Below are 16,034 nucleotides of genomic sequence, written 5' to 3' on the forward strand. Positions count from 1 at the left end.
ATGTGCTGTTATTGTCCCCATTTACCTATGAAAAAACTGAGGCAGGCAGGGGTTAAATGAATGCCTGGGGCTATACAGGGTAATAAGTGTCTTGAGGCTGCATTCGAACTCAGGTATTCCTGAGGTATTTCTGACTGTAGGCCTTGTACTCTCTCTGTATGCTGCTTTCAAAAGGAATAGTGTCAGTATTTGTTACCTACCAACCTGAATAAATTCTTTAGTTAGCTCCACCCTCAGAATATAAAGCCTCAATCCTGGCAGATACAATAGATTTTGTCACTCACAGTAACTCTGTTCGGAGAGAACATCAACCACAAAACATCAAAGTTGGTTGGATAGGTTTTGTTCATTTTCACCAATACAAAAGAAAAAGAACTGTACATTCCTTAGAACCAAATTTAAGATCAGATATATAATTTTCAATAGTAATTACTTTCATAGGAGGATATTTGTGATAGGGTGCAGCTCCCGTCGCCAATTCAATGGCCGTTATCCCAAAACTCCACATGTCGGCCTTGAAGTCATAGCCTCTCACCTATTGTTGCAAGAAGAAAAACACACTTTAAGATCACATAGTGCAATCGTGTTATATGATATATATTAACTATTATTTATTAATGACTTGTAATGTGCGTTCACATACTCTATCAATAATTATATAATCTTTTTACCTGTTCCATGACTTCAGGTGCCATCCAACAAGGGGTGCCAACAAATGTTTTCCTTACTTTATTGCGGGTAACATCACCTCCCGTTGCCAAGAAAGCACTAACACCAAAATCTAAAAGAAAAAGGAATAAATTATATTCATTTTGTTTCTGTAAGGCCTTCTTATTTCTGAAGTTGAAAAATAACCTACAATACATATCATTAGCATTTTAACGATGATACACTTGTGACAGTAGCTTCATTACCCACACATTCGCATACACCCAAACACCCTGCATAGACCCTCAGAAGATAGCTTTCTGTGTTCAAGGACGTCGGCTTTAGACAAACTGCTCATAAGATCAACTACAAAGACATCACAACAAGCAACCCTCTGGCTGGTTTGCTTCTTGCACTTTCTTGCCTTCCTGACTCCAACTGACTTAGTGGGGTTTTTTTAAATCTGGTTTTTAATCAGCAATGAATAACTTCTATTATCCACATACTCCCTCTCTCTAACCTCAGATCTCTCTAGGTACCTTAACCAAAACCATAACAACAAATCTATAAACACTATTAGGTTTAAACCAAACAACATGCCCAGATATGTCTCAATGTAAGAATTAACCAAGAGAAAAAAGCACGCGCACACACACACACACACACAGTGACTATTTTCAATGTTTGGCTTTTGGATAATTCTTCTGCTTGTGAGTGCTAAATAATACTCTTTATGACATCTGTAATCCATTTAAAATTCCTTCACAGGGAAATAAATTAAATATAGGTGGGACAGATATGTGAATATAAATGTGTATGTCTGTATATGCCTTACGAAACATAAATTGGCAGTTTTACATAAAGAAGAGAGAAAAAAAGAGAGATTACCAAAACAAATATTGGTACAGGCCTATGAAAGGACCATACATAGATCTAACAAGATTGAAAGACAGTAAATGCTTTTCAAAAAAAATGACAAAATGCTAAGCAATCTAAAATCTTCGAAATTGCTCTCACACAAATTCTTCGCTTGGTCATACTTCTTCAGTTGTCAAGGTGACAGCAATCACCACAATACAACTTGAAACAAAGCAAGCAAGGTCATAATTTATTAGAACTTTATTTTGGGCTGCCCTAGAGTTGGGATAATAAATTATCATGTAATTTGTTACTTAATGTTGCTTTAGAAAACAATATCCTGGTTGTGTTACAGTAATCTTAGATTTAAATTTACAGAGTCTCCTCAGTGAGACTGCAAATATGAGGAAAAGGAATAAAACTGACAAATAGAATCTTTGTTCCTTCATCTTCTCATTCTAATATTGTTCAAAAGTATATTTCATTTTTAAAAATACCTGGATTCTTTTGTATATATGTGTCAAGCTCAAAACATCTTCCAATTATAAATATATTAAGAAACCGTGCTGTATTAAGAGTTTTGAAATGAAACTGCTAGAACCAGAGGGTCAGGCTTCTTAGAAGAGAGGAGAAAATTCTCAAGCAGTACAGTTAAATAGACTTAACTAGTCTTTATTATACATTTATTGTATTAGGAAATGGGAAAAGACGGTAGAAGAATCTCTTAAGATATTAATTTGAATAGAACTTCTACTTCTGAAATAGACTCCAATTATGGACTTTAATTTAACTGATTTTAAACAAATAATTTATTGTTTATGGATTAATATAAAATTATTCTGTATAACCTACAATCATATTTTATTGAGGCTATAAGTAGAAGGTATTTTAGGAGAGTTTGGTCTTTCTTCTTTTAGGTTTAGTATGTTATTCCAGCCCCCCCCCCATATGTTAAAACAATTTTAACATTTGTTTTTAAATTTTCTCTCTTCCTCTCTCCCCACCCTCCTACCCCCCACTGAGAAAGCAAGCAATTCAATATAGGTTATACATGTGTAGTCATGTAAAACATTTCCATAACAGTCATGCTGTGAAAGAAAAGACAAAACAAAACCTCCTCATCGTAAGTCCTGTAAAGTTGTCTGAATCATTGTATTGCTGAGAATAGCTAAGAAATTCACAGCTAATCATCTTACAATGTTGCTGTTACTTTGTACATAGTACATTTCACTTTGCATCAGGTTTTTCCGAAAGCATCCTGCTCATCCTTGCATATACCATTCTTACACAATAGTATTCCATAATCACATACCACAATTTGTTCTGCCATTCCCCAACTGATGGGCATCCCCTAAATTTCCAATTCTTTTCCCCCAGAAAAGAGCTGCTATAGATATTTCTGTACAGAAGGTCCTTTTCCTTTTTGTTTTTTATCTCTTTGGGGATAAAGACCAAGTAGTGGTATTGCTAGGTTAAAGCGAATTATGCCCTTTGGGCATAGTTACAAATTGTTCTACAGAAATGTTCAATCAGTTCACAACTCCACCAACAATACATTAATGTCTCATTTTTCCCACATTCCCTCCACTATTTCTCATTTTCCTTTTCTGTCTAATTAGCCAATCTATTAGGTATGAAGTAGTACCTCAAAATAGCTTTAATTTGCAGTTCTCTGATCAACAGTGAATTAAGAGTATTTTTTCATATGGCTACAGACAGCATTGATTACTTCATCTGAAAACTGATCATATCTTTTGATCATTTATCAATTTGGCAAAGACTCTCATTTTTTATAAATTTGACTCAGTTGTCTTTATGTTTGGGAAATGGGCCCTTTATCTGAGCAACTTGCTTTGAAACTTTTTTTCACAGTTACTGCTGGTAACTGCATTTCCTTCCATCCTATTCCCCCCCCCCCATTTATTCTCTCTCTCCTTTCACCCTGTATTTCTTCAAAAGTTTTTTCCTTCTGACTACCCACTCCTTCAATCTGCCCCCCTTCTGTTATCCAGTTCCTCTCCTACTTTCCTATAGGATAAGATAGATTTCTATACCCAATTGAGTGTGTATAGTAAATCCCTCTTTGAACCAATCCTGATGAGAATAAGGTTCACTCACTCCCTCCTTCACCTCCCCACTCTTCCCCTTCACTGTAAAACCTTTTTCTTGCCTCTTCTATGCGAGATAATTTACCTCATTCTGCCTCTCCCTCTCCTTCTCTCTCACCCTTTAAATTAAGTTTTTTAGATATCATCCCTTCATATTCAACTCATACCTGTGCCCTCTGTCTACATATACTCCTACTACCTAATAAGAAAAAGGTCTTATGAGTTACAAACATCATCTTCCCATGTAGGTAAATGTAAAATGTAAATGTAAAAAGTTTAACCTTATTAAGTCCCATATGATTTCTCTTTCCTATTTACCTTTTTATGCTTCTCTTGACTCTTATAACTGAAAGTCAAATTTTCTATTCAGCTCAGGTCTTTTCATCAAGAATGCTTGAAAATCTTGTATTTCATTGAATGTCCATTTTTTCCCCTGAAGGATTACACTTAACTTTGCTCGGCAAGTGATTCTTGGTTGTAATCCTAGTTCTTTTGACCTCCAGAATATCATATTACAAGGCCTATGATCCTTTAATGTAGAAGCTGCTAAATCTTGTGTTATCCTGACTGTGGCTCCATGATACTCGAATTGTTTCTTTCCAGCTGCTTACAGTATTTTCATCAGGGCAGTTTTCCTTGAAAATTTCTTGAAAGATGATGTCTAGGCTCTTTTTTTGATCATGGCTTATCTCTCCAGCATCTACTTTCCAGGTCAGTTGTTTCCAATAAGATACTTCAGACTGTCCTGTATTTTTTTTCCTTTCTTTTGGTTTTGTTTTGTTTCTCGATTTCTCATAAAGTCATTAGCTTCCATTTGCTTGATTCTAGTTTCTAATGAATTATTTTCTTCAGCGAGCTGTTGTATCTCCTTTTCATTTGGCCAATTCTACTTTTTAAGGAGTTATTTTCTTCAGTGAATATTTGTGCCTCTTTTTCCATTTGGCCAGTTCTGCTTTTCTAAGGCATTCTTCTCCTCATTACTTTTTTGTACATCTTTTACCATTTGGCTTAGTCTGTTTGTTAAGATGTTATTTTCCTCAGTATTTTTTTGTGTGTCCCCTTTACCAAGCTGCTGATGATTCATTTTTCATGATTTTCTTACATCACTCTCATTTCTCTTCCCAATTTTTCCTCTACCTCTTTTATTTGATTTTCAAAATCCTTTTTGAGCTCTTCCATGGCCTGAGACCAATTCACATTTATCTTGGAGGCTTTGGCTGTAGGAGCTTAGACATTGCTATGAGAGTTTGGTCTTCTTAAAATAAAAATTAATCAAGAAACCTTCCTTAGTGTCTTCCAAAGATACGTCATGTAAGATAAAAATATAAACTTAGCCACCTGTACAATTTTATGGTTGTAGGGTTTTGGGTCTTTGTTATCTCATTTTCTTATACAAATTGTCAACTTGTATTGGAAACCTACAAAACCACTGAGGAAGACTTAAGATTACAATACATTATTGGTTGAATTCTTTCTATCAATACATCTTTCATAATTCACATTATGGTGGGCATATTCATAATATATCTAAGAAAATTCACCTTCAAATCTAATATTAGAGTTAGAAAATTTTAAAGCCTCAAAGAGGAAAAAAAAGTTATAAACCTATGTCAGAATTAGAAAATATCTAACAAAATATCTGCATAAACATACAACTATAAATATGCAATATGCTGAACAGGTATGTCTCCTATGTAAAGGAAAATCTATATACAGAAAGAGGGAGAACATAGTCACCAAAGTACATAATGTACCTATGTAAACAGAAATACTGGTACATTATGTTGTCATAACTAGACTGACATTCCCTTGCATTTACTTTGATTGTATTTATATGTATACAAGCTGTTGTCCCTAATAAACTACATCCTCCCTGAGTGCTGGAGTTACCATTTTTGTCTTTATCTCCAGGGTCTAGCATTGAGTAAGAGCTCAATATTTATTGACCCTGTTCTCCAAGACGCCTTCAGAGAGAGATACTATACAAAAGAATGGAATAGAAACCAAATAAAAGGGCTAGAAGGAGCCTGCTGATGCCATTTAGTACATCTCACTTCTCCCACCATCACCCCATGGATGAGAGTACTACCACTATCCTATTAAAAATATGCCTACCTTATTTTTTCTGAATCAGAAGTTAACAAACTCTCGTCTACGGGCCAAAGCCATCCTACCACTTGTTTTTGTACAGCCCACAAATTTAAAATGGTTTTTACAGACCTTTGATCTAAACAACAAGGGAGTATGACAATCTGCTTAGGTAATTAGTTCCACTTTTCCCCAATTAACATCACTAACTTACTAGTACCTACATTTTCCAAATAGATGTCCTGCTCTTATTTCCGGCAATTTGCTCACTTGGCACAGAACCAAATTTAACAAGTCCTCAGGAATAACCTTTTGTGTCTCAAGGTGTAACCTTAGAAAAAGCCTGCCACAGCCCTTGCTGCCAATGAGTTGTCATCAAAAGCGGGGTGAGAACTAGATGTGCCTAGGACACCTCCAGGTGCAGGAAGTCTTTTTACCAATGCGGGATAGCACCCTCTCCCCAACATCCAGTCTGTTCCACCTTCTGTAAAGGATCTTTTCTAGTCTTTAATGTTAGTGCCTTCCCTCTGTTTATCTTGTCTATATTTTATTTGTAAGAACTGTTAGCATGCTGTCTTCCCCATTAGACTGAGCTCTTTGAGGGTAAGGACTGTTTTCCCCTTCCTCTGTCTCTTTTGTAAATGTTCTTTGACTTGGCTTGTCAGAGGTTGACCAGCTCTCTAACCACCATGACAGTGCCTCTCATAAAAATTACAAAATTTAAATTCTTTTTAAAAATGCACAATGCAAAAATTCTGGTGGATAAAACTGAACAAGCACCTGTGGTAGCAAGCATTGTGTTAAATACTGTAGAAGATTCAATTCGACATATATAAATGAAGTACCTATTATATGCCAGGCACTATACAAAGCAGTAGGGATACAGGACAAATTAAAAACAACCCTTACCCTTATCGAGCTTATATTCTACTGCATATAAAGTTGTACAAAATACAGTCCCAGTCACCAAGAGTTTATGATTGGGTTGAGGAAAACATGACATATACTTACATGAAACTAAACAATACTGTATATTACTGAATGTTGAGTCATGTGGTCATAGACTACAAATATAGCACAGACCATAAAGGCTAAAGAAATTCTATGAAAAAAGATGTGATCTAGGATTATCAGGGAAGACTTCATGGAAAAACAGAACTTGAGCCAAGCCCTGAAGGACGCAAGTTAAGACCTGGACAGGCAGAGCGGATGAATGTTGCAGAAGATAGTGAAATGCCCAGAAGACACAAGGATAATGTAAAGGACGGGTGAGGCACAGAAGAAACAGAGGATTCATGACTTGAGAATAGTTGTGCAACAGATTGTCTAAGAATAGTTTCTAGACTTTATTCTCTTCCTTTCTTCTTTGATAAAGATTTCAAAAATATTTTAAAGGAGGTTCATCAGCATCAGTGATACACAATGTCAGCATCCTAGGACGGAATTCATTTGGGCTGATAATGAGAACGTATAATGTGTAGTTACATGTACTTTTATTATAGTTAAAAGTCAATAAATGTTTATTAAGTGCCAGGTACTGTGCTAAGCACTGGGGCCAAAAATGCAAATAAAAAGAAAGACGGTGGCCCCTGCCTTCAAAGGGCTTATAGTCTAATGGAAGACAACACACAAAATGAAAAAGCAAGGGGAGAAGAGGGTGGGTTGAAAAGAGTTCAAAGAAGTACAAAAGCAATGATGCAGGTGGGAAATGGGGAGAAGACTGCACTGTGCCCCCTCCTTAAATCAGAGGCCATAGAGCCTAATTAGAGGGGCAGAGGCTATTGATGAGATGTAAATATCAAAGCAAAAATTACTTCTGTTCTTGGCCACAGAGAGAAAAACAAGGAACAATGAGTGAAAGAGACAAATGTGGGCTTGATAACAGGAAAAACTTCCTATCAATCAGAGGTATCCAAGAGTGGAATGAGGTATCTCATGAGGGAGTGAGTTCCACTCACTGGAGGGCTCCAAAGAAAGGCTGGATGAATGCTTTGTGAAGGAGATAGTAGAGAGAACTGTTGTTCACAATCAAGTTGGACTCGATTGCCTAAGGTCTCTTCCAGCTCTGAGATTCTATGACTCGAGAGAAGAGACTAGACCTTGAATGCCAGGCTAAGACACCTGGACTTGCTCCAGTAATCAATACAGAGTGGAAGATGTGGTCACTTTTTAGGAATATCAATGCAATAGCGACGTTAAAGATGGAATGGGAGAGAGGATAAAATTTAAGGCAGTAAAACCAGAGAAGAAGCTAGAATCCAGATGTGCAGCAAAGAAGTCCAAGACTAGTGTGGTGATTGTGAAAATACAGAGAAAGGAACAAACTGAAGATACGTGACAAAGGTATTATCCATAGACCTTAGTATTGATCGGATATAGGTGACAAAGGAAAAGTAGGCATCCAAGGGCTTAAATAATTTGCCAAATTCCTCAAAGCAAGTTAAGGTGACAATAAAAAGTCCCAAGCCCAGAATTTCTAGTTAGTCCCTTAGCCTCATGGGTTTCACTGCTTATCAGTGAGAGTCAAAGAACTTTTCTTTGAGGAAAAGGATATGAGTGAGGGCAAATCAGGGCACTAGGGTTAACATCCACAGCTGCCAAGCTCTCTGCTAAATAACAATCAAATAGTGATTACTCAACACAGAAAAACTAGTTTGATGTTCTGTTTAATCCTAAATGACATGTATATATCCCCCAAAACAACGCCTAGGCAGTTTGATATGATTCCAAGTCTTAGATTTGTTACTGGTCACAACAGAAATGTTCTGCCAAAAACCACAGGAACATTTTCAGAGATGCCTGCATTGGCTCCTCCAGAACCTCACGTCCTCCTCTAAAGTATGCATCATCTCCTAGCACACTTGGCCATCATCAACAAACATTAAGCACATTCTCACAAAGGGCTGAGTCACGGAGGACACCTTGCTTTGTTCTTGTCTTTCAAAGAAAGTTAATAAAGAAAAAAGAGAATTTCAATCAAGGGAGTAGAATATAAAAAATAATAGCAAACACAAAGTAACATAACATGAATCTCTAGATGCTCTGTGTGTGCATGTATATATGTGCACATACGTGTGACCATGTGTGGGTGCAGGTGTCTGGCCATCTTCTTCTTCTTGTTAGTGGTGGTAAACAGAAGGAAGAAAAATCAAGGTTTACATGGTCACAATATCAGTAAAGAGCGGAGAAAGTTGTCTCCCCTCTACTCTCTGATCCATGAGAAGGTTAACTAGGAATGGCCAAGCCTGTGGTTATACGAGGGTTCCCCCAACAATATAGTGTGGCTTGGTAATCTGATAATGAGGATTCCTCATTCTCAACAAGGCACCAGTATTCTACCTGCCTATATAGATAGAGACAGACAGACAGATAGATAGACAGATAGCTATGTGTGTGTATGTGTGTGTGTATACACATATACTTATTTTATATGTAAAATATATTTATATACAAACATCCATATCCATAGATATATGTACATGTGTGTATATCATACATACCTAACACTAAAACACACACACACACACACACACACACACACACTCCGATTTTTAAACACTTCATCCCTTCTACTGACAATGCTACATAGTTGCTAGAATGCAGGAAGTCAAGAAGACCCAGTTTCAAATCCTTCCTCTGACATTCACCAACATCTATGTGACCATATGAAAGCCACTTAATCTCTCTCAGCTTCTAAGACTACAAATTACAGATGAGTTGCAATCTGGATTAGTGGGTGAAGTTTCCATACTAACAAAATCACAGAGTCCTTGACAAACTGACCAAGTTCACTGTTTAACCCTAGAAAAAAGACTTGGAGCTGCTCCTGCCCCTAAGGTGATTAAAGAGATATTTTCAAAGAGCCAATCTTCCAAAGAAAATCATCTCATTAATCCTGACATTGTCTCTGTGTGCTAGCCAGTCTGCAGATATGAGATGTATCTGTAGAGTACTTTCCAAACCTTAAAGGAATAGTTATCCCTTCCACATCACAACTTTCTCCATCACAGTTTCGATGGATCATGGATCAGGATAAGAAATTAAATGGGAATTCTGGGAGAGTTCTGTGGAAGCTACAGATGACACTCAAAGGCCAAGAGATGACACAGAAAAAAAGTTTAGAAACTCAGAAATGTATAAAATACATATTGTATAATATCAACCCAAATTTCACAATAAGATACTGTAAACGGCACATGAAAGAAAAAATTCAAACCACTTCTCTGGTACAAAGGGAGGACCAAAAATTTTTATATGGATTTTCCGGATTACAGGGCCATCAAGGCCCTAACCTCTCCAATGCGGAAAGGGTAACTGTACATAAATACTGGTAGCTACAGTGTAAAAGATCATAAAACAGGAGAAGAGAACAATTACATGATTTCCGTAAGATCATTTCAAATCACCGGCCAAAAAAAAGGAAAGGAAGGCAGTCAGCCTGACCATCTAAAATAGATTCATTTTGTTGACACCTTTGACAGGGGTCAAACCTAAACAACCTTGGATAGCTAAAAAAACAAAATCATTTGAAACACGAATCAATTAGCCAGCTAGCTAGCATTTCTACAGCCTTTACTATGTGTGCAGGGCTGTGACGAGCACTTTACAATTGTTATTTCTTTAAGTCCTCCCAACAACCCTGGGAGGCTGGTAAAGTGGCTGGCCCTGGGTCACACAGCCGGTTGGGTGTCTGCAGCCACATTTGAACTCAGGTCTTCCCGACTCTGGCTGGTGCTCTATCCACTGTGCCACCTAGCTGCCTCTAGACTATTTAGGACAATCCTAGCATTTAAACAACACTTTAATGTGCTTTACGAATGTTAGCTCATTTCATCTTCTAACAACCCTGTGAGGGTGTTATTATTGTCACTGTTTTTCAGATGAGGAAAGTGGAACTGTGAAAGGTTAAGTGACTTGCCCAGAGTCTCACAGGGAAGCAAAGACTTGAGTAAGGCATGCCTGATTCAAAACCGTTGTTCCACCCAATAGGAGACTGCTGCCTGGTGGTCAGAAAAAGCATTCCTTTACGTTTACAGAAAATATGTAGTAAGACTTCCTAATTAAGGAATTTTACAGGGAAAATAAATAGAATTTATCTAGTGTTCTCTTCCTCTACACTTAGAAATCCTAAGAGGGGGCAGCAAGCAGGACACAAAGGGTTTGGTTTTTTTTGTTCTGTTTTTTTGACTCCCCTGAGAAATCTATTAGATCAAACCTACTTACATTTTTACATATCTGAGACATCCTGATATAGTTTATATCAGATATACTTTATAAGATATGTTATAATATATAATATATACTATGGTATGATGAATTAGACAGTTGTAAAATTATAGTAACATACTTGAAGACAACACTAAAAGACAGCAGAATGCTGGTCCCACATAATGACTGATATTAGTTTCAGGAACCTGATCCTAGAATATACTTTTCTTTTGGTAGAGAGGTGGGACTATGGGCACACAATGCCATATATTTATATATTCCGTCAAATTTAGCTGCTGTATAGAGTAGTTTGACCTAACTTTTCATTGTTGTAAGGGAGGGTACTCTTGCAGATGATTAATGGAACATGGTGGTGATGTAAGAGGCTGAATGAAGTTTGCTGGTTTATTAAATCATACAGGCAAATGGCATAAAGAATAAATTGGAATGGGCAGATAATGGAAACAAAAGACCACTTTGGAGGCTACTACAGTTGCCCAAATTTCTCCATTATGTTTACTTAAATCAAAGTATCACTATACACAATGCAGAATATTTCTTGCCATCAAGTATGAATACTGCTATTTGCTATAGTTAGAGGGATGGAATAAAAAGCACCGGATAGGCTTGGAAAGGAAGGACACCTCTTCTGAGACAGAAAGGAATAAAGATGAAGAAATACTTTAAGGTGGAAAACAGAATAAGGATTGTGTGTGTATATGTGCGTGCACACACACATGTATATACATGTGTACATACATATATAGACACATAGATACTCTATAGGGTGTCCCAAAGTTTTAGTGCAAATCATATTAAAGACTTTTAGAAAACCAGACACTGACATTCTATTCTTCTTCCAAAGTAAAATTAAAACACAGAGAAACAATATACATGGCAAGGAAGGGGCTGGGGGATGGGAGGAGGGATGCATACGTGGGTGGACATGACTTGCTCCTACTTCCCACCTCCCTTTACACTGGCTTACAAAAGGCAACTTAACTGCAACCTCCACCCATTGCTTCTAATTCTGCCATCTGAGAACAAAAAGAACAATCTAACCCCTCTTCTGAATCCCAAAATATTTAAAGGTCTTCTAGACGTCCTTAATGATCTTCTGTCACCAGGCCCAACTATATCTTAGAGCACTGATCGCAGGGTATTAGAACCGGAAGGGACCTTCTTGGAGGCCACACAGTTCTATCTCAAGTGACAAAGGTCACACAGGTGATTTGTGACAGAGGTGGGATCTGTAAACCCTAAGCAAGTGATCTTTATTTCCATTCCCAGTTAAAAAAAATTCTTTGCTATATTGTTAAAGGAAGACCAGTGAATATCAGGGAAAGGAAGAGTGATTCCAAGAATTTTTCAAATTCAAAAATAGGCCATGGCAAATTATACTTACCTAACCTTTGTTTGAAAGTGTTCCTAGACTGGAGATAGGTACATCAGGAGAATGCTGCTGATACAGATTATCAAAGCATTAAACAAAGTCTCTCAGGCTCTTCTTGGGGGAATATAAAGAGATAAGAACTAGGTATTTTGTATTTAGGTGGATTCATATCCAACTGAGCTGGCCAGAATAGCACTATCAGTATTTGAATAGTATTCATTTATATTTCTATATCACCCGAAAAGAGGTCTCTAAAGAAAAGCTCCAAAAAATCTTTGCTTGGTCCTGTGCTGCTTCACATTTCTATCAATAGCTATATAGATAGCACAAGCAGCACACTTTAGTTATTTATGCCTGTATACAACTAATCCACTGAATGACAAAACACCTAAAACCATCTTCTGAGTTTAAAATATGAGAGCTGGAAAGGACCTCAGAGTTCCTCATACAACCCCCTCATTTTACAGGAGAGGAATCTGAGACTCAAAGAGGACAAGTGATTTGCCTAACTTCACACAGGAAGTAAATATTAGAGGAAGAATTTGAATTTAGGTCTCCTTTCAAGAGTAAAGTGAACCCCAATGGCTTCTGGGGCCAGTAAGACACTGCTATGCCTAAATGTTCTTAGTAATATCTGGCAAGAAAAGAATTAGCCTACAGCGCACACAATATAAGGTTACATTTTTGTCTGTGCATCCCTAATGCTGGTACATAAGTTAATATACGTTGCTAGATTGAATAACATTCTGGATCTTGAGATACCTGCACTGTGACATTACCAGAATTAAGTTATAAAATCTGAAACTGCAACAAAAGAGATGGAAAATGCTTTATCAGTTCAAAGGACAGAGAGATCATGTCTTTCCCACCCCTGGATCTGCTTAGCATCATAAGATTCAGAACAAAAATGATTTCTGATCCCACCCCCAAAATAGATCCCACCTCAAAAAAGAGCATGGTCCCCACAAAGTAACACTGAAGAAATCAATCCTGTGACATTTAATGAGTCCGGGCCCATAGTTTTTGTCAGCTGTTCCTAAAGATACAAGTTTCCCATTCCCTGATGAAGAGAGTCCTGGATTCTTCTTTTAAACACCAGAGAGCAAAAAAATCTGACAGTTTCACAGCTTTCTTAGGCATTGCCATCAAAAGAATGTAGGTATCAAGATACAAATTCCCTTAACTTTAAAATTCAATAAAAGTTCAGGAGAAAACATTTCCCTATATCAGAACTTATGTGGATAGGCTCCATGAATCATCCCCCATATGTTTTTTTCCCTTCCATATTCTACAGATGTGCTATAATGTTAACTTTTAAAGGAGTAACTCCAGGCTGTGAGCATAATTCGCAATCTGGATATGAAATTATCATCCTACACTGACATGAAAAATAAAAACAATCAGGAAAACAATTAAGCACTGTTTTTTCTAATGGTGCTACAGTTGTACAATCCCCAAACCAAGCACTTCCACCCCCACTCTCCATGACATCCAGATTTGTCTTCCCACTCCCAACTTCAAGGGTAAGACAGAGGCTCTAAGTGAACAAAGGCATACAGGATTGTAAGGCAATCCATTATCAGCTCTTAGCTTGGCTACTGATACAGTAAATTAGCCAGACCAATGGAGGGAGGTATTAGTGCAAATGATGATAAATGATGAATAATTTCCCAAGCACCATTCCCCAAAGCATGAAAACTTGTGATAAAAGAACCAAGATCCATATATGGTTGTCCAGCTAAGCTGAAGCAACTTCAAATTTACAAAATATAGCAGCTAGGTGGCACGGAAGGACTCCCAATTCTCAAGCAATCCACTTTACGCATAATTCTCACAATCAGATAATCAAAAACAATCTAAATATACATATTTTCAATCTAAATGGTTCGACTTCCACTGACCAGTGTTTGGTTGCTGCTGCTAAAAACATAGCTATATCAATAGATGGGAGATGTCCTCCTCTTGTACAAGGACATTCCCTTACTAAAGTGATAACCAGGCCTCTAGGAAATTCCAAACAGTAAGGGATGATACCCATTCACAGTACGATTAAGGTGGATGGGACCTTCCCATCAAAAACTCTCATTTTAACAAAAAAAGAAACATAGGACCAGAAAAAGGAAGTAATATCCTAGGATACGCCCAGGGATTTGAAAAGCAACACATAAAAACCATGAGGAAAGGAGTCAGTATTCAGGACACCTTCACATGATTATGTAACATCTCTATAGCTTAGACTCCACACCTGTAAAATGTAGATAACTTGCAACCTACTAAAAAAAAAGAGTTGTTTTTAGGGTAAAATATGGCACTAGATATAAAACTAATCAGATAAATAAAAGGCTCTGTAAAAAATTAGTACAACATAAAAGTCATTATTACCCGAACTCAAAATATTTTCCCAAAGTAAACAAGAGTAATACTCTGAAATCACAAGAATTCCAGGGACGCTAAGTGAGCAAACACAGAAACAAACGACAAAAAAGGGATGATATGAAATATTAATAAAAATAAAATTTAAAAACAATGGTCATATATGTCTAGATGGCCATGTCCTTATCACGCGGAAAAATACTTTCCACATGGACTCACTAAGTTAATTACCAGAAAACCTATGAAAAGCCAGAATAGACAATTTCTTTTTTCCCCTTTTTATTAATTTATTTTTAGCTTTCAACATTTCATTTCCACAAGATTTTGAGTTCCAAATTTTCTCTCCATCTCTCCCCTCCCCTGCCCCAAGACAGCATGCATTCTGATTACCACTTCCCCAATCTGTCCTCCCTTCTATGACCCCCTCCCACTTCTCTTTTCCCCTTTCCTTCTATTTTCCTGCAAGGCAAGGCAGATTTCTTTACCCCATTGCCTGTATACCTTACTTCCCAGTTGCATGTAAAAAAAAATTTTAACATTCATTTTTAAAACTTTGAGTTCCACATTCTCTCCCTTCCTCCCTCCCCACCATCTTCACTGGGAAGGCAAGCAATTCAATATAGGCTATACAAGTGCAGTTATGCAAAACACTTCCATAACAGTCATGTTGTGAAAGACTTATTATATTTCCCTCCATCCTATCCCACCCCGCATTTATTCTATTCTCTCCCTTGACCCTGTCCCTCCTCAAAAGTGTCTGCTTCTGATTCCCCCCTGCACCCATTTGCCCTCCCTTCTATCATCACCCCTTCTTATCCCCTTTCACCCTACTTTCCTGTAGGGTAAAACAGATTTTCACACCCAGCTGAGTGTGTATGTTATTCCCTCCTTGAGCCAAATCTGATGAAGGTAAGGTTCACTCATTCCCTCTCACCTCCCACCTCTTCCCCTCCGTCATAAAAGCTTTTTCTTCCCTCTTTTATGCTAAATAATTTACCCCATTCTATGTCTCCCTTTCTCCTTCTCCCAGTACATTCCTCTCTCTCACCCTTTAATTTTATTTTTTAGATATCAGCCCTTATACAGAAACTTCTTGTGCCACAAAGATGGTCCCCTAAGGCGGATGAATAAAGTGTGCATACAGTTAAGAGGCATTGTATCATTTTCATTAAGCTTATACAACAGGAATTCAAGGCTAACATAATCTCTAGAGAACTTTAAAGAGGTAAACAAATTATAATAAAATCATCTCTGTGAAGCCCCTAAGTTTTTTTGGAACCTAAGATGAACAAAGACTCAAAAGTAAGAGCCTTATAAATTAAATCCTATAGTAACCAGCAGTTTGTTTACCAGAACTC

At 37.3% G+C, this 16,034-nt stretch overlaps 1 protein-coding gene across 1 annotated transcript in view; it reads right to left on the bottom strand.

The window, feature by feature from the left end:
* The window catches only part of STK39 (serine/threonine kinase 39), a 318,732-nt gene that overhangs the window by 178,494 nt on the left and 124,204 nt on the right, over positions 1-16,034 (bottom strand). The window contains exons 6-7 of the mRNA XM_036747781.1: positions 672-781; positions 434-535 (exon numbers count right to left, since the gene is read on the bottom strand). Of these exons, the coding sequence (XP_036603676.1) occupies positions 434-535; positions 672-781 (212 nt within the window). The remainder of the gene's footprint in view (positions 1-433; positions 536-671; positions 782-16,034) is intronic.

Source organism: Trichosurus vulpecula, chromosome 2 (assembly GCF_011100635.1).
Source record: "Trichosurus vulpecula isolate mTriVul1 chromosome 2, mTriVul1.pri, whole genome shotgun sequence".
Lineage (NCBI taxonomy): Eukaryota > Metazoa > Chordata > Mammalia > Diprotodontia > Phalangeridae > Trichosurus > Trichosurus vulpecula.